Genomic DNA, 22,931 nt, shown 5'->3' on the forward strand with positions numbered 1-22,931 from the left:
CATGAATTCTGCGTGCTCCGCGCGCCCCCCAATCACGGCAATTAGGGATTTAAATGGCGCAGGGAGCCGTGGCGCAGAAAATGCGCGATTTTAGCGGGAGGCTGGCCAGAGGTGAGGGACCTGCAGCACCCCCGGTAATGAAAGCTCTTCACAGCTTGCCGTGTTCCACCCGGGAATAATTGCTGCAGCCTGTGATACGGATCCGGCTGCGTTAATGATGCCCTGCTCCTTTTCACAGGACTCGTTGCAGCTTTCCCCTTTTATTTTATTTTATTTTATTTTTTTTATTTATTTTTAATTTTCTGGGATTTCAAAGCGCCGAGGCATTAAGGCATTAACGCGGCTGTTGTGGCGCTCGGGGTGTTCCCAAATGTTGTCCCCGGGATCCGGGGGTCGGGAGCCTCGGGAAAGGGTGGCTGGAAGGGGATGGAGTGTCGTCCCTCTGTCCATCCCATCTGGAATTTATTCGCCCTGACAGGATGGATTTATCAGAACAAAACATGCATCAGGAATTTAAAAAAAATAAAAAATAAAAAAATAGATATTTTGGATTGGAAATAAAACTCCCATTAACTTCCAAATGAAAACCACATCCAAGGGAGACAGTTGGCTTCTCCTCTGAGTTTATTATTAAATATTTTACCAGGGAGGGAAGTTCTGAGCTGAGCATCTTTTCCCTCCTGTTTCTGGCAAGAGCAGTTTGTGTGGAGGGAGGGGGAGCTCTTGGTTGTTTTCCCGAAGCTCTTGCTGGGGGTAGATGGGTGTAGATTTCTCATTTCTCCCATTATTCCAAGATTTAAAGAGCTTTTCCCAAGCCAGGGTCCTATCAATATTGGGATTATATCTGTGCTTCCAATATATCTCTATCTATTTGGAATATTTTCTATATTTCCATACAGGGCTTATATAAAATATGTAAAGATTGTATAGAGAATATAGAGAGAATGTATAGGGAATATACAGAGGATATATAGAGAATATAGTCTTTATTTCCATGTAAAATATACGATAATAAATCTGGAAATAGATATTAAAATATACAAATGTATCTATTCTATAGGAAAATATAGAACATGTGTAATATTTATTTTCGACATATGATATATGATATATATTACAGTCTAGATGATATATTCTAGATTTTATATTCTATATTCTACATCCTATCTTGTATAGCCTATCTGCTATATTCTATATATGTAATATATATGATATATAATATTATACATAATATATAATATATATTATATAATATATAATATAATATATAACTATATAATATATAACTATATAACATATAACTATATAACATATAATATATAACTATATAACTATATAACTATATAACTATATAACTATATTATATATATTATATATTATAATTTTTTTTTTTTGTCCCCCTAAATTATTCTATTTGCTGCACAAGGATGGGAGAAAGGCCCCGTCTGCTCTTTTTGGGATCCTCACAACTCGGCAGCAAATCCCAAACGCCGGGAGGGGTTTCCAGCAGGTGAAGGGGTCGGGGCCGCGTCCCCAGGGACGGAGCCGCTCGGAGCAGCTCCTGCCACGCTTTAATTTCCCCCCAAATTGAACCGAGATGGTTTTTTTCCCTCCCGAGGGGCTCGGAATTAATTTCCTGGGGTGAGGCCGGTGGCCTGACCCCGGCTGGGGGGAGCAGAGGGACCCGCGGGCTCTGATAAGGTCGGGACGGCTCGGAAATGGCTTTTTCCACTTAACTCCGTCCCCGGATTCAATTACCGGCCCCGCCAGCGCCGTCCTTGGGGACAGCAGTGTCACCGTCCCCACCGCCGCCACCCGGGACCCCGCGGCGGCCTCGGGGGCGGGCGGGGGTCGGGAGCGGTCAATGAGCGATTGCAGGAGCGCGGATTTATTCTCTCCCCAAGGAACGAGCCGTGGGTTTTCTCTTGGAGCAGAGCTGGGATTTGGGGGTCGTGGGGGTCCCTCCGCACACAGGGCGCGGCTCCCGCAGCCCCTGTCCGTGTCTGGGTGGGTTTAAGGGAGGAAAGGGTGGGAGAAAGGCTGGGGGGGCTCCTCTGAACCCCCCGTGCTGCTGTGGGATCCCTCACAAAGAGCAGGGGGACATTGATGGGGCAGTTCCTGATGCGGGCCATGCTCAGTCCCACAGCCGGCTCTGTCCTTGTCCCCAAATCCTCCTCCCTCACAGTGGCTGAGGCTGGAAAAGGCCTCTGGGATCACCGAGCCCAAGCTGTGCCCATCCCCACCTTGTCACTGTGTCACCCCAGGGATGGGCACTCCACCCCCCCGGGCAGTTCCAATCCCTGCCCACCCTTTCCATGGGGAAATTCCTGCTGCTTCCACCCTGAGGCCGTTCCCTCTCCTCCTGTCCCTGTTCCTGGCAGAAATCCCAAATCCCCCCGGCTGTCCCCTCCTGGCAGGGACGTGTGCAGAGCCAGAAATTCCCCCTGAGCCTCCTTTTCTCCAGGCTGAGCCCCTTCCCAGCTCCCTCAGCCCCTCCTGGGGCTCCAGCCCTTCCCAGCTCCATGACCAGTTTTGGGATGTGCCACACCCCAATCCCAGCGGGAATCCAGGACTGTGACTGTGGGATAATTCCACTTTGTTCCACAGCCTGTGAAAATGCTTTCTTTTCACAGAGGAGAATCTAATCCAGAAGAGAAGAAAACACTCATTATTTAATTTTCCTCAGTATTTTTGTGTGCTCATGGGATTTTAATGGTATTAATTATTATTTAATTTGTGCTTTGGCATTCGTTTGTGCTGAGCTATTCTGGTATTGGAGAGCCAGCAATGCTCAATCCTTTTTGCATTTCCAGCCACCCTCCAGCCCTTCTTCCCGGGTATCCATGCATCCCTCATTCCATCCACCTTTCTTCCAGGTACTCATCCTGTCCCATCCAAAGCATCTCATTGCCCACCTCCTCCTTTATTTGATTTTCTTTATAAACTCCAGTTACCAGACCCCAGCTGGGAAAATCCGAGCAAGGATCATCAGCCTGGAGTGTGGAGGAGCTGGTGCCTTTCATTCCCATCCTTCCATTCCCATCACTCCATGTCCACAGGACCATCCCTCCAACTCCATGTGACGATTCTTCCATTCCTAACCCTCCATGTGAGAATTCTTCCATTCCCAGCCCTCCATTCCTAATCCTCCGTGTGAGAATTCCACCATTCCCAACCCTCCATCTCAATGTGAGGATTCTTCCATTCCCAACCCTCCATTCCCATCCCTCCATGTGAGAATTCTTCCATTCCCAACCCTCCATTCCCAACCCTCCATGTGAGAATTCCACCATTCCCAACTCTCCATCTCAATGTGAGGATTCTTCCATTCCCAACCCTCCATTCCCATCCCTCCATGTCCACATGACCATCCCTCCAACTCCATGAGAGGATTCTTCCATTCCCAACTCTCCATCTCAATGTGAGGATTCCTCCATTCCCAACCCTCCATTCCCATCCCTCCATGTGAGAATCCTTCCATTCCCAGCTCTCCATCTCAGTGTGAGGATTCTTCCATTCCCATCCCTCCATCCCCAATCCCCCATTTCTGTGTGACCATCCTTTCATCCCACACAAAAACCTCTCCGTCCCCATCTCTCCATTTCCATGTCCGCATCCCTCTCTCCCATCCCAGCCTCCCTCCATCCCTCCATCCCATCCCAGCCTCCTTCCACCCCATCCCAGCCTCCCTCCAGCCCATCCCCACATTTCCAAGCCAGCCTCCCTCCATCCCCCTCCATCCCCGCCGCTTCCCCAGATAATGAGAGCGAGTTTAAAAAACTTAAAGCCTCTTCCTGCCCGCGGTGAGTGACACAAATGGAGTTCATATTTAATCATCTGTTAACTCGTTGTCTATTATAGCTCTTTAATAGCACCAGAGATATTCTTAATGAAGCATGATTTAAGGTATTTACAGCTCTAGGACCGACAGACATCACTCACAGTGTGCAGGTAATGAGGCGTAAAACAGCTCTGGAAACCGTAAAAATGGGAGAGAGAGAGCGAGGAGGGAGAGAAAGCAGGCGAGGAGTTCGGAGCTGAATTGTTCCAGGGTTTGTTTTAAAATGTTTAGGCATTTAAAGTCATTTCAGCTTCGCCGAGGTGTCTGGTAGCACCGAGTTCAGCGATTCCCAGCGCTGAGAACCCCTGGCTTGCCAGGAGGGGTCTGGCCCCCCGATGCTCCCGAGCTGAGACACCTCAGCAACCACGGCAGGGAGCAAGGAAAAAGCTTTTGAGGGTCCCCCAGGACTTTGTGGGTTCATGGGAGCAAAAGCTGGAATTTCTGGGTGCATTTTCCCCTTTGTTTGCCCACTTGGCTCACAGAGGGGACACCAGACCCTTCTCTTCGCTCGCCTGCAAATGCCACCCACCAGTGGAACGCTTTAATTTTCTTTATTTTTCCCCCCCAAGAAAAAAAAAAATAAATTTTTTAAAAAAAACGCTATCAGAACCCAAGCCAAGTTTTGGAAAATAATTTGTGACGGAGGTGCCATTCTGCATCAAAATATTGTGTAGAAAATGTCAAATGTCACCAATCCATGTGTCCCCCCGCGTGATAGTAATTGGGCTGGACGGCTGCGCTCTGCCACTGCGGCCGCTCGCCGCCTCCTCCTCCTCCTCCTCCTCACCCTGTGCAGTGTGGAAATGTGGAAATGTGTGGAAATAATGTGGAAATGTGGCGTTTGCCGAGCCCGTCCCGCTGCCCTGCCCGGCCGCGCTGTCCCCAGCCCGGGAGTGCGTGCGGCTCTCATTAGCCTGGATAAACAGCTCCTGGGGAAAAGCGGGGCACGGCACAGCTCGCAGCGCTTCTCAGCCCGTTCGTTCCCTCCTGGATTTGGGACATCTGGCTCCATCCCCCTTGAATCCTCTGGGTTTGGGGAAGCCGAGGCAGAGCCGCAGTGGGGTCATGGATTGGGGATTCACAGCTTGTTGCTCCCCTCCCTCCCCAAAAGTGCTCCACAAACGCCATCACCTGCATTTCCACCTGCATTTCCACCTGCATTTCCACCTGCATTTCCAGCACAATGGAGCCTTTGGAATCTTTACCCCACTTTCTGCCCGGTTCTGTTGGGTGTGTTAACACCCCCATGGCTGTTTTATTGCTGCTCGAATTGGCTAAGAGGGAAAACAAACCGTTCGGAGCAAATAATCCATTCCTTAGAGCATCCCAAGCGCTTAATCTGGGAACAGACCTTTCACACACACTCCTCAGCCACCCTGGATGAATCAATCCTCATTAAGACATTAGGCTGCATAAATATTTGGCCGGTGAGGGAGCCCCGAGGGAGAGAGCAGAGGGATGGGGAGAGCTGAGTTGGAAATTCAATGAAGTTCCCTTGGGCAGCGGGAGCCAGGCCTGGGAGAGTTGGGTCAAACCTTCAGCCAGTGCCACTTGTCCCCTTGGGCAAGTCCTGCAGAGCAGGGTTAATTTTGCTGAGCTGGTTTTTTTTTTGTGCCCGTGGAAGTGGCAAAAACGAGGAGGTGAAAATCCTGCAGCTCCTTCCCCGAGCCACAACACAACTCGGTCGCAAACAATTTCTTTGCCGCCGAGGAAGGAGCTGGAATTTCTCTCTGGCGAGGCAGCAGCAGCAGAATTGTGAAGTCAGTGCCTGTTATAGAAACTTTTTAGTACTGGGGACAAGCCAAGAGAAGAGCCCAGATTGATCTCAAATCTCAGCTGGTGCTGGCGGCGCTTCCACCTCCGACTCCTGCGCTGGTGGGGCGTGAGCTGGACCCTCCAAGCACCCCTGAGGAGAGCTGGGATGATGTTTTATTATTCCCGGTGTTATTCCCGGCTCAGGAGCTCCTGCCCTGCTCTGGTTTTGGGGTAGATTGAGGTTTTCTGCTTTGCAATTGCATAAACCAAATTCTTCCCTGGCTCCATCCCCTATCCCATCTCCACGCCAGCCTGGAGCACCTCACGCCATCAGAATCCTTCCCAGCAGGATAATCCAGGCTGTGGCAATGCCAGGCTGCAGCTCCCGGGGAGGTGAAAGGTTTTTTTTTTTTTCACAACCCGTCCGTGCCATGATTTCCTTGAGCACCCGGGGAAATTCCTTGGGAGCTGTCAAGGATTTGGGTGGAAATGGGGCAGCTGGAAGTTTCACCTGGTCCCTTGAGTGGGGCAGGTGTGGGGAACATCCAGGTGGGCACGGGCAAGGAACAGCTCTGGGCGTTGGGTTGGATCCATTCCTGTTCATTCCCCGTGTTGGGAAGCTGGGCTTGGCCCATCAGCATTGCTTAATTTTGGGATGGAACTCCTACAGCAAATCTGGGCACCATCCATCCCCATATCACAGAATAAAGCACATTTTAATCTGTTTTTCCCTGGATAAACGGATACCAAGGGGACGGACACACCAACACGGACACCCCTGGGCACACCCAGCCCGAACCGGGCATCCCTGGCAGGGCAGAGCTGCCGAAAACGCCGAGCCCCGCATGTGTGCTGCTTCCATGTGCGCTGGTTTCCAAGGAAACCGCTCGCTCTACATGTGTGTCACTTAACACCCTATTTGCTTTCATTTGGATAAGTCTTTAATTCCTGTGCAGCCCCGGCTCGGCGGGATCTGTTGAGCTCCGTGTGTATCCTCGGCGCACAAAATCCCTCTCCTGCCTCTTGGAAAAGTCCCTGCCTGCTCGGAGCCACTTCCCTAAACCTGTGCCTAATTGGAGCAGCTAATGCTTTCTGCAGGAATAACTGGATATTTGGCTGCTGCCTCCCCTCTAGGAACAATTAGCAGGGAAAACACGGAATGTAGGGCTCTTGTCACCTGCCACCAGCTCTGCTGCTCCGTGCTCCGTGCCGGGTGGAGGATTTGAGTCCTTGGCAAGGCAGCAGATCCTGTCAGTGGTTAAATGTGGATTTTGAGGAGTGCTGGGGTGAGAGGAAGGGCGGCCGCGGGAGGGTGACCCAGTTGGTGTCACACATCAGCCTGGAGAAGGGAAGGATCCAGGGAGGGCTCAGAGACTTTCCAGAGCCTCGAGGGGCTCCAGGAGAGCTGGAGAGGGACAAGGGATGGAGGGACAGGACTCAGGGAATGGCAGAGAGAAGGGTTGGATGGGATTTTGGGAAGGGATTCCTGGCTGGGATGGAATTCCCAGAGCAGCTGTGGCTGCCCCTGGATCCCTGGGAGTGTCCAAGTCCAGGATGGACACCCTGGGACAGTGGGAGGTGTCCCTGCCCATGGAACCGGATGGAATTTAAAGTCTCTTCCCACCCAAACCATTCCATGATTCCATGACAGGACACACTGGTTCCTTCACTCCAGCCTGGAATGGGTGACAAAGCTCTGGGGGTGTCTTTTATCCCCCAAATTTCCATCCACAGCAACCCAAAGCGGCTCCTTCTTCCCTCTCCCCCTTCCTCCCTTCCCCTTGCACAGCAAGATGCCGCCTGTTCCTGTGCACTGGAGGAATTTTTCTGATCTAAAGCCACTTTTCCTCCTCTCCCAAAAATCCCTGGGGCTGCTTCATGCTTGTAAAGCTGAGCAGCTCCCGTGTCACTCGGGGCTGGCTCCCGTCTGCAGCCCTGACAGCAGCTAATGCTGTTAGCCTGTGTCGAGGAGGGATTTCAGCATTAAAAAAAAAACCCCAAAATCACCAAACTCGGGCTGCTCCGCTGCTCGCAAGCAGTTCAAAAACATCTCCCTGACTTTGGGGGTGCCCGGGTTTGGCACAGCGGGGTTTGGGGGTGCTGCAGCCCCGGGAGCAGCGCGGGGTGAGCGGGCGGGATTAGCTCGGCTCGGCTCGGCTCGGGCTGTGCTATCTTTAGTGCAAGGTGAGGGATTGTGGCTCTGAGATCGGCCGGCAGGTGAGGAGAGAGAAAAATCCCGCCGGGCTGAGGGTGCTGACCCCAGCTCCTGTCCCCAGCGGGGTCCAGCCCCGCTGCATGTGCTGTCACCTTTCTAGGCCACAATCTGTCCCCAATTCCGAGCCTGCTGTTAGCTTCACTTGCACTCTATTCTCGTGTTTGCTGTTATTTTTTAACACTTTTTTTTTTTTTTTTCCTCCTCCCTATTTTTTATTTTTTAAATTTTTTTTTTTTTTTTTTTTTTTTTTTTTTTTTTTTGCATAAAAGCACTATCCTCTCCCCAGAGCCTGCCTGGAGCGAAGGCATGGTCTGTACAACTGCAATTATTTCGAAGAACAGATGGAGTGAGGAGCAGAAAGTCTGTTAATAGTAATAGAAATGCTACATGTTAACCTGGACAGCACACGATGACAGTCCCATGACTACACGTTCTGTTCCCACCAGCTGGGCTCCGAGCGGAGCCGAGAGATTCAGAAACGCCGAGCTCGGCTCCCCACCCTCCCCAAAGTTAGAGCTCAAATTCCTTCACACTTCCAGCTCAGGGTTTTTGGGTTGTTGGGCTTCTTCTCCCCCCTCCCCTCCTCCTCCTCCTCCTCCTCCTCCTTATTAATCGCTGATTTTGGTGCTGTTAAGGAATTTTGCTGCTTCTTCCCTCTTTTTTTTTTTTTTTTTCTTTTTTTTTTTTTTTTTTTTTTTTATTTGTCTTTTTTTTTTTTTTTTTTTTTGGCCAGCTGTGGTGAGGTCCTGACCTTCATCCTCACGTGGTGAGGCCAGCACAGCCCCTTTCCCACGCTCACATCTGCAGGGTTGATGGAATTTCCCCCCCCCACAACCCCGGGTGAAGCCAGGTTGGGATTTACCGAGCCGGGCAGGGAGCTTTTGCAGGAATTTGGGATTTTCTCCACAACTGTTGGCTAAATGGGTTTGAAATCCTCATTTTCTGGTTAAAAACGGAGCTCGCTGTGGAGGTGGGGGCCTCATAAAGAGATTTATGATGCCAGGGGAAGGGGGCACAACACTCCAGGAGCTTTTTACCTCTTTACCCCAAAACGGAGCAAAAACATTGAGTCAGCCCCAAGAATTTTGCTGTGCAAATCCCTGCCCTGTTTCAGGCACGGAGCTCCAGCTCATCCCAGCGGGAATTGCAGGGTCGGATCCCGGCGCTGCCCCGGGGCTGGAGCCCCGCCAGGCGCACCTGGAGGTTTTTTTTTTTTTTGGGATGCAGATCCCTTAATCCGGCCGCTTGCGGGATAAGCTGCTGCCTGAGGTGCTGCCAAATCCCTGCGGATCAGCGGGTTTGCTTTCCCTCCTCCAGAGGTCACTTCCAGCCCAAAATATCCACGTGGGCTGGGTGCTGGGGGCACCTTTGGGTGCTGGGAGCTCTCACTGGGGATCTGGGGTGGGCTGTGGGGGAGAAACCAGCGTTATCCATAAATCCCAGCTCGCTTTGCCCAATTCCATCACCCAGGAGTGGGACCTGACCCCCTCCAGGTGGTTCGTTGCAGCATCTCAAGAACATATTTTGGTTATTTTGGGATGTTTGGGGTCGAGTTTGGCTCCTCACAGCCACCCTCATGGGGGATGGGGTGTCCAGCTTGTCCCCAACCACCCTTAGATCAAAAAAAAAACCAGAGTGGCTTCAATCCTGGGATGTGGTGAGAGGAGCAGGAATTCTCCTCGGTGAGTTTGGGAGGAGGCAGCAGAACCCACATTTTTCCTTCTGGTAAAAAAATTTGGGAATCAATCATCCCCAGCGGGATTGTGCATCCCAGAGAGCACCTGCTGGGAAAGAGTGGGAAAATGTGGATTTGGGATTTTTTGGTTTTTTTTGCTGTCGCCCCATACCCAGAGCATCCCCCTCCGGTCTCTTGCAGGATGAGAAATACGTGCTGGTGATGGTGGATCCCGACTCTCCCAGCAGAGCCGAGCCCAGGTTCCAGTTCTGGAGGCACTGGATGGTCACCGACATCCTGGTGAGTCCCTGGGGTCATTCCCAGGAATTCGGGGAGGGCTGATTCCCATTGGGATGCAAACTCGGCCCGGTGAAACCCCGGAGGACGAGAAATGCAAATGGTGCTGGGCGTGTAGGTAGGGAAGTGCTTCCTCAGGCTATAAAGAGCCAGGCTGGTCCAAAAATATTGCTTTTTGGGTTTTTTGTTTTTTTTTTTCCCCCTCCTTCTCCTAAGGAAATGCTGTTGAAAAAAAAAATCCCAAAAAACACTTTGCCAACTCCCCAGCACCGGTTTTCTCGGCGGAGACAGCGCGTCCTTCCAAACAGCTCCTGCTGCCAGTTGGGTTTTGTGGTTAAAAAAAGTCGGTTTGGTGAAAATCTCCATTCCTTTTCTAGTTTTTTAAGATTTTTTTTTTTTTTTTTTTTTTGGATTAAAGATGGTTTGAACTCAGTGAGGAAACAAGGGGGGAAATGAGTTTGGGATGAATTGTGGCGCCGTGTCCATGGGATGAGTCCTTCCCCTTTTCCTGGTGGTTTCGCTCCCAGAAATATTTTGGGAAAAGCGGTTTTGTTTCCCCTCCTGCTTGTTTTTACGTCCTGAAAAAAAACGAGGTTTTGCAACCCTAAATCAATCTAGCTGATAATCTGGGTACTAAAGCCTAATTAAGATATCAATTAATTTGCAGCGTGCATTTAACAAGAAATATCGCGTCGTTCTCCTCTATTATTCTCTGAAATTACTGCTGAGGGCTCTTTGTACAGATACCTTAATTAGACTTTTTATTGTTAATGGGCATATTAAGCAAATTAAAACGGGATATTAATACTTTCCATGAATTCCATAATTGGCTGAAAAATAGGAAGCGTCGGGAATAATTGCAGGAATTTGTGTACAGGGTTGGTTTTTTTTTTTTTTTTTTCCGTGTTGTTTTGTGTTTTTATCCTTCACAGAAACCCTTCTGCATTTCTAACAACAGGGTCCTGAAAGTCTCTCATTAATTTTAATATTTACCAAACGCAAAGGAGCCCAAGCTCCTGTGTTTCCTTCTGTACACAGATCCTTCCCTCTTGCTAATTATTGTGGCTTTCCTTTTTTTTTTTTTTTTTTTTTTTTTTTTTTTTAATTTTTATTTTGGAGTATAAAATCCTTTAAGCAAAGTAGGCAAATGTGGGATTCAAACCTGCAGCACGAATGGAAGGGGGGATGATTTTTTTTCTTTCTCCTGGCGTTTGGGTGATGCTGTTTGTGATCTCTAAGGTCAAAAATTCAGTGTCAGGTCATGAAAGAGGGTGGGGGGGGGGGAAAAAAAGGAGAATTTTGGGGATGAAAAAGGGTTTTTTCCCATCTGATCCCAGCCCAAACAGTTCCTTAAGCTTTCTCCTCACTAGATAAATAATATAAATATAAACAGAGATATCTGAGCAGGGATTTGGCCTCGATGCTCCTGCTGGTCCCTTCCAACGTGAGCGACTGACTGATTCCATGCATTGCTCTATATAAAACCTATACATTGATATCATCCCTATAATGACGGGATAAATATATCCCCTCTGTCTCCCGTGGGTGTGTGTGTGTGTGCATCTCTCCTCTACACACACAGAAAAGCAGATAAACCCCCCAAATCCCACAACAAACCCAAAAAATAAAAATCATCCCCGCGCCGTGATAACAAAACCTCCTCAGCTGGGGGCCCGAATCTGGGGGTGTCCTGGCGTGTCCTGGGGATTTTTTGGGAGTTGTCCCAATCCCCCAGCCCTGCTGGGGGGGGCTCCAGGGGCTGTCCAGTGGTCACAGCCCTGCTGGGGGGGCTCCAGGGGCTGTCCCAGGGAGGGGCCGGTGGTCACAGCCCTGCTGGGGGCTCCAGGGGCTGTCCAGTGGTCACAGCCCTGCTGGGGGCTCCAGGGGCTGCCTCAGGGAGGGGCGGGTGGCCACAGCCCTGCCGGGGGGGGGGAGCCTCTGTGCCTGACAGTGCGCTGGTGTCACCCCAGTGTCACCCAGTGTCACCCCCTCAGTGTCACCCCAGTGCCACCCAGTACCACCCAGTGCCACCCAGTACCACCCAGTGTCACCCAGCATCACCCCAGCAGTGCTTGGGTACTACCCCAGTGTCACCCAGTGTCACCCAGTACCACCCAGTGTCACCCAGTGCCACCCAGTGTCACGAAGTGTCACGCAGTGTCACCCCAGTGTCACCCAGCATCACCCCAGCAGTGCTTGGGTACTACCCCAGTGTCACCCAGTGTCACCCAGTGTCACCCAGTACCACCCAGTGTCACCCAGTGCCACCCAGTGTCACGCAGTGTCACCCCAGTGTCACCCAGTGTCACCCCAGCAGGGCTTGGGTAGTACCCCAGTAACACCCAGTATCACCCAGTGCCACCCTAGTGTCACCCAGTGTCACCCAGTGTCACCCCAGCAGTGATTGGGTACCACCCCAGTATCACCCAGTGTAGCCCAGTGTCACCCAGTGTCACCCCAGTGCCACCCCAGTGTCACCCAGTGTCACCCCAGCAGTGCTTGGGTACCACCCCAGTATCAACCATTGTCACCCCAGTATCAACCATTGTCACCCCAGTATCTCCCAGCATCTCTCCAGCGTTGCCCACCATCCCCTGGGCATCACCCCAGCATCCCTGGCTATCAGCTCAGCAATTTTTGGGTATCACCCCACCATCCCTGGGGTATCACCTCAATATCCCTGGGTATCACCCAACATCCCCTGGGTATCACCCCAGAATCCCCTGGGGTGTCACCCCAATATTCCCTTGGGTATCACCTCAGCATTTTTTGTGTATCACCCCAGCATCCTCCTGGGTATCACCCCAGCATCCCCTGGGTATCACCCCAGAATCCCCTGGGTATCACCCCAGCATCCCCCGTGGTATCACCCCAACATCCCTGGGGTATCACCCCAATATCCCCTGGGGTGTCACCCCAATATCCCCTTGGGTATCACCCCAGGATCCCTGCGTATCACCTCAATATCCGCTGGGGTATCACCCCAACACCCCTGGGTATCACCCCATCATTTTTGGGTATCACCCCAGCCTTTTTTTCGGTACCACCCCAGCATCCTCCTGGTATCACCCCAACATCCCTGGGGTATCACTCCAACATCCCTGGGGTATCACCCCAGCATTTTTTGGGTACCACGCGAACATCCTCCTGGTATCACCCCGACATCCCTGGGGTATCATCCCAATATTCCCCTAGGCATCACCCCAATATCCCCTGGGTACCACCCCGTCATTTTTTGGGTACCACTCCACCATCCCCTGGAGTATCACCCCATCATTTTTTGAGTATCATCCCATCATTTTTTGGGTACCACCCGAACATCCTCCTGGTATCACCCCATCATTTTTTGAGTATCACCCCATCATTTTTTGGGTACCACTCCACCATCCCCTGGAGTACCACTCCATCATTTTTTGGGTATCACCCCATCACTTTTCGGCTCCCACCCACCATCCCCTGGGGTATCACCCCATCATTTTTTGAGTATCATCCCATCATTTTTCGGGTCCCACCCCATCACTTTTCGGCTCCCACCCACCATCCCCTGGGGTATCACCCCATCATTTTTTGGGTATCACCCATCACTTCTCGGCTCCCACCCACCATCCCCCGGCTCCCACCGCCTCCTGCCCCGGCACCGCCCCGGTTCCCCCCATCCCTCCGGCATCCCCCGGCCTTTGCCACCCCCGGGCCGGGAGGGAAGCGGCTCCAGCCGCACCGGGCGCGCCGCCGGGTGCTGCAGCTCTTTGGCACGGCCCCAGCTCGGGGCTCTGGCTCGGGATTTGCTCTCCCAGGTGGGTTTTCCGCCTGGAACATCCCATCCCCTCGCCGCTCCTTATCAGCCGCCGCTCCGATTGTCAAACACCAGAGATGCTTTCACTCCTATTCAAAATAATTTAAATAAAAATGTTGCTACAAAGTGGAATAATATCTTTTGATGAATGTTTTTAAAGCCCTTTAGGTTTTCATGGTAATTTGCAGTGTAAAATTATTTAGAGATAAGAGCCAAATTAGCTCTTATAGGCGGAGGTCGATATGTCCCGTTATCCATGGAAGCAGTGTTTAAATATAATCAGCCTTTACTCTAATGCAGCATAATTGTTCATTTGAAATAGCTTTTTTTTTTTTTCTCTCTCTCTTTTTTTTTTTTTTTTTTTACTCCATTCAATGAGTCATTAAAATATTCAAAGGATAATGCAGTGAATTGGAAATGAATTTATCACATTATCCTGTACATAGTGTAGAGCATCAGGTAACCAGGCAGAGTCGGAGCCGGTTTACATCGAATCCCTGGTAAACAAGGTTTTCCATTTTGCATTCAGTGGGGGAAAGAGAAAGAAGGGAGAAAATACTGCCCTTCAAATGGAAAGCTTTCCATCTTTATTCCCCCTCCTCGGGGAGGAGGAAGGGGGAGGGCGAGAGCAGCGGATTTGTACTCCACCGAAGCCTCGCCGCGCTGCAACTTTATTTTTATCAAAATATGTTTGTAACAGAAAAGTCGTTATGGAAACGGGTTCTGCCAGCCGGGAGGAATCCTGAGCCAGGCGGGGAGCGAGCGGGACCCGCGGGCTCGGCTGGGATGGGCCGCGGTGGCACTGGGACAGGGGAGGTGACACTGACACGGCAGGGGTGACACTGGGACAGTGAAGGTGTCCCTGCCATGGCAGGGGTGACACTGGGACAGGGGAGGTGACACTGCCAGGGCAGGGGTGACACTGGGACAGGGGAGGTGACACTGACACGGCAGGGGTGACACTGGGACAGTGAAGGTGTCCCTGACATGACAAGGGTGACACTGGGACAGGGGAGGTGACACTGACACGGCAGGGGTGGCACTGGGACAGTGAAGGTGTCCCTGACATGGCAGGGGTGACACTGGGACAGGGGAAGTGACATTGCCAGGACAGGGGTGACACTGGGACAGGGGAGGTGTCCCTGCTATGGCAGGGGTGGCACTGGGACAGGGGAGGTGACATTGCCAGGACAGGGGTGGCACTGGGACAGGGGAGGTGACACTGACACGGCAGGGGTGGCACTGGGACAGTGAAGGTGTCCCTGCTATGGCAGGGGTGGCACTGGGACAGGGGAGGTGACACTGACACGGCAGGGGTGGCACTGGGACAGGGAAGGTGACACTGGCTCCAAGGTCTCTCCCAGCCCTACTCGCCTCTCCCAGGTGCCCCAAAATTTGGAATTTGGATTTTCCTGGGGATCCCGCGGGTGGGTCGGTGCATTTTGGCTGCCCAGGGACGGTGTCACCGCTGTCCCCAGCACCTCTGACCTTCCCGGTGCCGTTTGTCCCCGCTGACAAGCGGGCTCGGTGCTGCCGGTGTCACCATAGAAACTGCGCCGCCTTAAGCAAACAGGGGCTTTATTAACCTCACAAATTATGGGGTTTCTGCGGCAGGCAGGGGTGGGAGCGGGGCTGCTCCTGGCCCTGTCCCCATCCCACAGCGACCTGAGTGCTCTGCAGGAAACTTTTCCTCTGCATCTCCGGCTCATCCGGAGCGCTCGGATTTATCACAATCCAGAGCTGCCAATTCTGCTGCCGCCGCTCCTGCTCCTTGCAGGGACACCTTGGGGACACTCCTGATCCAGCAGGAGGAAACAAGTCAGGGCAAGGAAGGATTTTGAATCGTTAATTGACTCTAAAAGGGGGAAAATTCAGGTTTTTGGTACCCTGCAGACAGGGGGGTTCCACATTTTGGGAGATTTCCTCGTCTCTACCATTCCCAGGATCTGTGGAACTGTGGGATCGCTGATCCCCACCTCACTGAGGGGAGAGAAGGGGCAGATGTAGGAGTTGGTGCCCTGCTATTGTTCCTCCTCGCTGGAGCCCTCTCAACTCGGCTTTTTGGTGATGAATCCGAGGGTTTGAAAGGGAAAGAACAGAGTGAAATGTTGGTTTAATTGATGACTTGGCTCCTCGGAATACTCAGTTCCCTGGTGTGAGTTTCTGTCGCTGCTTGTTAATGAAGCCTTTATTAATAAAAGAAATTTAAAAAAAAAAGAAAAAACCCAAAATAAGTAAAGAGGCTGCAGCTCAGGGGGAAGTTTTCTTTGCACTCCAAGCTCCTTTGGAACAAATTCTTCCCTCTGAGGGTGGTGAGGCCCTGGGATGGATTTCCCAGAGAAGCTGTGGCTGTGCCTGGATCCCTGGAAGTGCCCAAGGACAGGATTTGGAGAAACCTGGGAGAGTAGAGGAGTCCCTGCCCATGGAACTGGGTGAGATTTCAGGTCCCTTCCCACCCAAACCACTCTTGACTCCGTGAATTTCTCACCCTGAGAAAGGCTTGAACCTTTCTGTGCCTGGAAGGAAATTGTGGATTAGTTTCTTCTCCCAGTTATCAAACCACAGGACAAAAGTTGTGCCAGAAGAGGTTCAGGTTGAATATCGGGAAGATTTCTTCCCTTTAATATTGTCCAATCCTGGGCAGGGATTTTAAATCCACGTGCATGTGGCACTTGGGGACATTTTTTGCTGCTGGCGCTGGCAGTGCCAGGTTGGACTGGATGATCTTGGAATGCATTTCCACCCCAAATAATTCCATTTTTCCATCAGTTGTGCCCTGGGATGCCAAGGCTTGATCCCACCGCTGCATCCCTGCAAATCCCGGCTCCCTGCTCGGCTTTGTGCTCACCCGGAGTGATTAATTAATTCATTAACGCTCCCAGGTAATTGCACTCCCAAATCCTTGGGCAGAGCTGTCACTGAGCGATTCCCAGGAGCCGGAAGCACCCGCGGCACCAGCAATGGCTCTGCTGAATTTGGGGAATTTTTTTTTGCATCCCGGGATGCAGCAGGGACAGGGAGGATGGAGAGTTTTGGGGGAAAACACCCCAAAATCTCTTTTTTTGCTGGCCTCGGGAATGCTGCTCCCTCCTCCCTGGAGGTGGAGGTGTGTCCCGGGATTATTGTCTCGGATTTGTGATGGACAGAGAGATTTATCCACATTTATCCACACCCCAGCCCTGTCCCGCGGCTGATCCTGACCCTGCCATTCCCGGGGATGAATTCAGGGTGAAGCCACAGCGCTGTAAAGTTCAGCACCCAGAAACCCGCCAGATTTTGGGTTATTTTTAGGATTTTTCCACACTGGCCAGGAGTTGCTCCCTCTGCTCCGTGTCCACAGCAAGGATCGTTATCCAGATGGGAATTTGTGGGTTTTTTTTTTTCCCTCCATGCTTCTGTTTCATTTAACATGCAGAGGCTACTAATTTGTCACAATTCAATAAAGCCGAGGTTGCAAACACTCTGGCTGCTGTTTATTTAAACGATGGTTTGTTAATTAGCTCCTCTTAACGAGGAGAGAATAAATCAGATAAAACCTACAAAAAAAAAAAAAAAAAAAAAAAAAAAAAAAAAAAAAAAGAGAACGGCAGGGAGAGATTTTGCAGATTAATTTTATTTTCCAGCCGAGGTATTCCTGGCAGCTTCCATCCCAAACTGCTTCTGTGTGTGAGGAGCATCGAGGCCCTGCGATGATGCTCGGCCTTGTGGCATTTCGCTCACCAGGGGTCCAAAAAGGACTTTTCCAGCTCTTTTATGGCTCTTTTATGACTTTTTTTTCTGCTGTTGGGCTCCAACACGGTCACGGTGGGGGGGAGACCCTCCGGCTTTTCAGTTTTCCCTCTGTTTAATCAGAGCAAGTTTGGGATGGAAACAAAGATCAGATCGCGAATAAAGTTGTGCTGAGGCAGCTGGGAGCTCAGGGGAGGTTTATCCATCCCATCGCTGCCTCCCGTCACCAACCTGCGAATATTTCATTTAAAACCCGTCCGGGGATGGGATTCCTGCCCGTGTCACAAATTTGGGGACACCTGTGAGCAGCCGGGGGCCTCCGGAGCATCCTGGCGGCAGGAGGAGAGCGCTGGGGCCGGGCGAACCTTGCGGAAGAGACACTGATCAATGATTAATCGGGCATGTGTGGTTGTGTGGGAGCGATTTGTGTTGGAGGAGGGAACTCCTACAGCACCCCGGTCATGAATCATTTGAAGAGCAAATTTGTGCAGTTACCAAGGGAACGGAAGAAAGGAAGGGACTTCCCTTTGCCGAAATGACTCGCGCTCTGATGCGGCTGAGAAAATCGCTCCAAAAAAAAAAAAAAAAAAAAAAGGGAAAGGGAAAGAAAAAAAAAAAAAAAAAAAGAGCCGAAGCTGTGACTAAGCAGCAGAAGTTATGTAAAGTGCTCGCTGGGAAGTGCAGGGGAGGGACAGCACATCCTGCCGCTGCCCACGGCGGTGGCGGGGGGCGGCCGCCGGCCCCCTCCTCTCCTCCCCGGGGAGCGAGGGCGAAGCTGCCGGCGCGGCCGGGCCCGTCCCGACCCTGCCCTGCTCAGACAAAGCTTGGGGAAGAGCCCTGCTGTCCCCAGTGTCGCCACGCGTGTCCCACCCCTCGCTGTCACCCTCGCTGTCCCCCGGGGAGTTGGGGCCGGGGTTGTCCCGGATCCAGGAAGGAGGAGCAGTTTTGGGGTGCTTGGCTGTGCTGAGCATCACCCTGATCCAGCTGGGATTTTCCACAGGGGGTGGGAGGATGTGGGGAGCGATGTTTGCATATGCAAAATTTGTCACGTCTGTGTCAGGACTGGAGTGGTGGCCCGGGGTGGGATCCTCTGCTCCGCTCCCAGGGCAAGAGCCAGACGCTCGTTTTGGGGCTCAGCACCCAAATTTATCTGTGCTCTCCGATAAAAGTTTGAAATTTGAGGATGCTCATCCAAAGGGCACCAAAACACCAACCACTCCTCCACGGCAGGGGCACCTTCAAACCCCAGGAATGTGGTTTTTCCGCCTGGAGGGGAAAAAAAAAAAAAAAAAAAAAAAAAAAAAAAAAAAAAAAAAAAAGTTCCCCTGGGGCTGTGCAAGGCAGAGCAGCAAAGGCTGCGGCAGCAGCGAGATCCGCAGCAGCGGCGGCGGCGGCATCGCCGGAAAGATGCTTGGGATGTTTCCAAGTTCCGCCGGGAGCCCCCGAGCCCGGCGGGGAGCCGCGATCGCTCCCGAAAAGGGAATGCAGAGGCAGCTGCACGGCGGAGGAAAACCCTCAGCCTGCCCTCCCCTGGTGCCACAGACACCCGGTGTCTGAGCGATTAGTCACCGAGGCTTCCCTCCTCCACTGCAGAGCCTGTCCCCCCACACAGGGAGCCAGCGGAATGCTTAATTGGAGTTCCTCACACCTACCCGGGGGTAGCCTGGAACGAAGCGACAGCGCCGAGCGAAGCGCTGGAGTCAGACCCCGGGAGCTGCGGGTTGCCATGGAGTCCCCGGGTTTGGCTTTTGGGAGGCAAGGGAAGGAATTTTGGTCCCGGTTTCGAAGCTGTGGGTGCCGCCGGGGTGATCCCGCGGGGTGGGGAAGGTGTAGGGATGGTCCCTGAGGGGTTCTGCTCCTCCGTGGGATGTTTGGCCCCAAAACGGTGTTTTGTGCCACGTAAAAGTGTCAGGATTTGGGATTGATGGGAAGCTCCGTAAGGGAATGATCCTGGGAATGGCAGGGGCTGGGAAACTCATCCCTGAATCCTGGATATGGAAGGGACAGCAAAACTCATTCCTGAATCCTGAATATGGGACAGGGAAATTCACCCTTGAATCCTGGATATCGAAGGGGCTGGGAAACTCATCCCTGAATCCTGGATATGGCAGGGAAACATCCCTGAATCCTGGATATGGGACAGGGAAACTCATCCTTGAATCCTGGATATGGAAGGGGCAGGGAAAGTCGTCCCTGAATCCTGGATATGGAAGTGACAAGGAAGTTTATCCCTGAATCCTATGGATGGCAGGGAAACTCATCCCTGAATCCTGGATATGGAAGGGGCAGGGAAACTCATCCTTGAATCCTGGGTATGGCAGGGAAACATCCCTGAATCCTGGATATGGAAGGGGCAGAGAAATTCATCCCTGAATCCTGAATACGGCAGGAGCAGGGAAACTCATCCTTGAATCCTGGATATGGCAGGGGCTGGGAAGTTTATCCCCAAATCCTATGGAAGGCAGGGAAACTCATCCTTGAATCCTGAGTATGGCAGGGGCAGGGAAGTTCATCCCTGAATCCTGTGGATGGCAGGGGCAGGGAAACTCATCCCTGAATCCTGGATATAGAAGGGACAGCGAAACTCATTCTTGAATCCTGGATATGGCAGGGGCAGGGAAGTTTATCCCCAAATCCTACGGATGGCAGGGAAACTCATCCCTGAATCCTGGATATGGAAGGGGCGGGGAAACTCATTCTTGAATTCTGGGTATGGCAGAGACAGGAAAACTCATCCTTGAATCCTGAGTATGGTACCGGTAGGGAAGTTCATCCCTGAATCCTGTGGATGGCAGGGGAAGGGAAACTCATCCCTGAATCCTGGATATGGAAGGGGCAGGGAAACTCATTCCTGAATCCTGGATATAGAAGGGACAGCGAAACTCATCCTTGAATCCTGGATATGGCAGGGGAAGGGAAGTTCATCCCCAAATCCTATGGATAGCAGGGAAACTCATCCATGAATCCTGGGTATGGCAGAGACAGGAAAGCTCATCCTTGAATCCTGGATATGGAAGGGGCAGGGAAACTCATCCCTGAATCCTGGATATGGAAGGGACAGGGAAACTCATCCCTAACCCTGTATGTGGGAAGAGGTAGAAAAACTCATTCCTTCACTCAGCAGTGCAAGAATGGGTTAGGGAAGCTCATCCTTTCCTTCCATGGATGGAGAAGAGGGCAGGAAAACTCATCCCTGAATCCCGTGTGTGGGAAGGGGCAGGAAAATTAATTCCTTCATTCTGCAGGATGAAAATGGGTTGGGGAAGCTCATCCCTGAATCCTGTGTTTGGGAAGGGGCAGGAAAACCTCACTCCTTTATTCCACAGTATGGGAATGGGTTAGGGAAGCTCATCCCTGAATCCCAGGAATGGAGAAGGTGGGAAAGCTCCTCTCTGCCTTCCATGCATGAGGAAAAGATTTGGAAAGCTGATCCTGCACCCCATGGTTGGGAAGGAATAGGAAAACTCCTTCCTTCACTCTGGGAAGGGATCCCTGCATCCTGTGGGAAGTTCAGCATGGCTGGGAGCATCCCAGGGGATCCAGGCAAGGCTTCTCCTTCCCCATGAATTTTGGAACTCAGGAAAGTCCCCAGTGACCGTGTCCCAGGGGTGGGATGTCTGTCTGGATTGGGATGTCTGTCTGTCCCAGGGGTGAAATGCCCATCCCAGGGATGGCAGGACAATCCCCACAGCCTGGATCCAGAAGCAGCAGGGCTGGAGTTGAACCAAAGGATTCATCTGGTCCAGTCAATCCCAGGATTTATTTTCCTGCCTGAAATTCCCAGTGAGGACTTTAAACCCTTTAAAACCAGTTCCTCCTCCCAGTGGGGCCAAGCACCACCGGTTTGATCAGCCAAGGGGACAGAGCAGAACCCCGAAATGTCCCATATCCCCTCTCTCATTGCATCCCATCACCTTCATCTTCCTCCAAAATATGTTTGGCTTCAACTCCCAGGTGTTTTTTTTTATTTAAAATGTGGGGAGTGGGGTCCCATGATCTGAGTCCCCACCTGTGCCCCTCACCTGGGAGAGCCTGGATATTTTCCTTCCCTCAGGAGAAGGAAATTACAGCTTCATTCCCATCAGGAACAACTTCTTTTCCCCAAAACAGAGCAGGAAAACAGGATATCGTTTGTGGTTTCATGAAAAAGTCATCTTCTTCTTCTTTTTTTTTTTTTTTTTATCCTCGTCACTTTAGGTTCTATTTAAAATTTGGGTATTCTGAGATGGAAAGTTATTTCAAAAGGGCAAAAACACGTCAAGCTCCAGAAAATGGTGAAATCAGCTCCGTGGTGGCTTTTTTTTTTATTTTATTTTTTTTAATTTTGGTGGGTTTTTTTTTTTTTTAGAAGCACAGCTCTCCCCCAAACTCCTGCTGCATCCTGCCCTTGCCCCGCTGCTTCTCAAGGAGCATCCTGGTACCAAAAATGCCATTTTTCACCCCAATCTCTCCCCCAGCTGATGGTCTGGGTGTATTCCCCAGGGATTTTGCCGCTCTCAGCTGCCTTGAACCCGACCCCAAACCCGCGGGGGTGGCGAGGGACGATCGTTGCCGCCCCATCGATCCCGTAAAGGGCCGCTCATCGATAAGGCATCGGCTCTCAGGGGGCATCCCCACCTTGGGAAGATCATCTGGCAGGCAGAGCTTTGTCTTGCCCGTGATTAATTAGTGTCTTGTGAACGGCTGGGAGAGGAGGTGGCCGGGAAATGCGAGAGCAATTAAATCCTCAGTGCCCGCACGCCTCCGACCCCTCTCCCGACACATCGATCTCTGCGCTGGGTTGAGCCGGGATCGTATCCCCAAACCATGGGGGGAAAAATGATTTTTTTTGTCCTGGGAAGTGCTGCTGGCTCTCGATTCAGTCCCAGCACGGAGCGGTGGGCTCGTTCCTGAGCGAAAGGGATGGAACAAGGTAGGAGAGCGAGGGAAAACCCTGGGCTGGCTTCCCTTGATGAACTGAGCTAATTTCTCTCTTAATGGTTCGCTGCGGAGCTGAACGCGAGGCTTTCCTCCTGCACAGCAAACCCTCTCCCACACACAGACAAATAGGCTGAATATTTAATTGGAATTCCTCACACCTACAGGGTAAAGCCTTGTCAGTAGAAATAGAGCCCATCGCCAGCTGGCATCCCCGCACGCCGCCCACCTTCGCTCGCAAAAAGAAATCCCGCCCCGCCCTCCCCCCGTGCCACGCACCCACGGAGCCCCCCGACCCCGCGGGATGAGCCCCCCGCGGCCGGGGTGTGCCCTTCGGGACAGTGACACCGCGGGGACAGTGACACCGTGGGGAGAGTGACACCGCGGGGACTGTGACACCGCGGGGACTGTGACACCATCATGGGGACAGTGCCGCCATGGGGACAGTGCCACTGTGAAACTATGGGGACAGTGACAACACCGGGACAGTGACACCGCGGGGACAGTGACACCGTGGGGACTGTGACACCGCGGGGACTGTGACACCATCATGGGGACAGTGCCGCCATGGGGACAGTGCCACTGTGAAACTATGGGGACAGTGACAACACCGGGACAGTGACACCGCGGGGACAGTGACACCGCGGGGACTGTGACACCGCGGGGACTGTGACACCATCATGGGGACAGTGCCGCCATGGGGACAGTG

At 52.0% G+C, this 22,931-nt stretch overlaps 1 protein-coding gene across 4 annotated transcripts in view; it reads left to right on the top strand.

Annotated features, from left to right (window-relative positions):
* Nucleotides 1-22,931, top strand: part of PEBP4 (phosphatidylethanolamine binding protein 4) — a 96,958-nt gene that overhangs the window by 40,401 nt on the left and 33,626 nt on the right. For all 4 annotated transcript variants that reach the window (XM_056508714.1, XM_056508712.1, XM_056508713.1 and 1 more), the window contains exon 4: nucleotides 9,688-9,786. In XM_056508714.1, the coding sequence (XP_056364689.1) occupies nucleotides 9,688-9,786 (99 nt within the window). The remainder of the gene's footprint in view (nucleotides 1-9,687; nucleotides 9,787-22,931) is intronic.

This window comes from Oenanthe melanoleuca, chromosome 22 (assembly GCF_029582105.1).
Source record: "Oenanthe melanoleuca isolate GR-GAL-2019-014 chromosome 22, OMel1.0, whole genome shotgun sequence".
NCBI classification, from domain to species: domain Eukaryota; kingdom Metazoa; phylum Chordata; class Aves; order Passeriformes; family Muscicapidae; genus Oenanthe; species Oenanthe melanoleuca.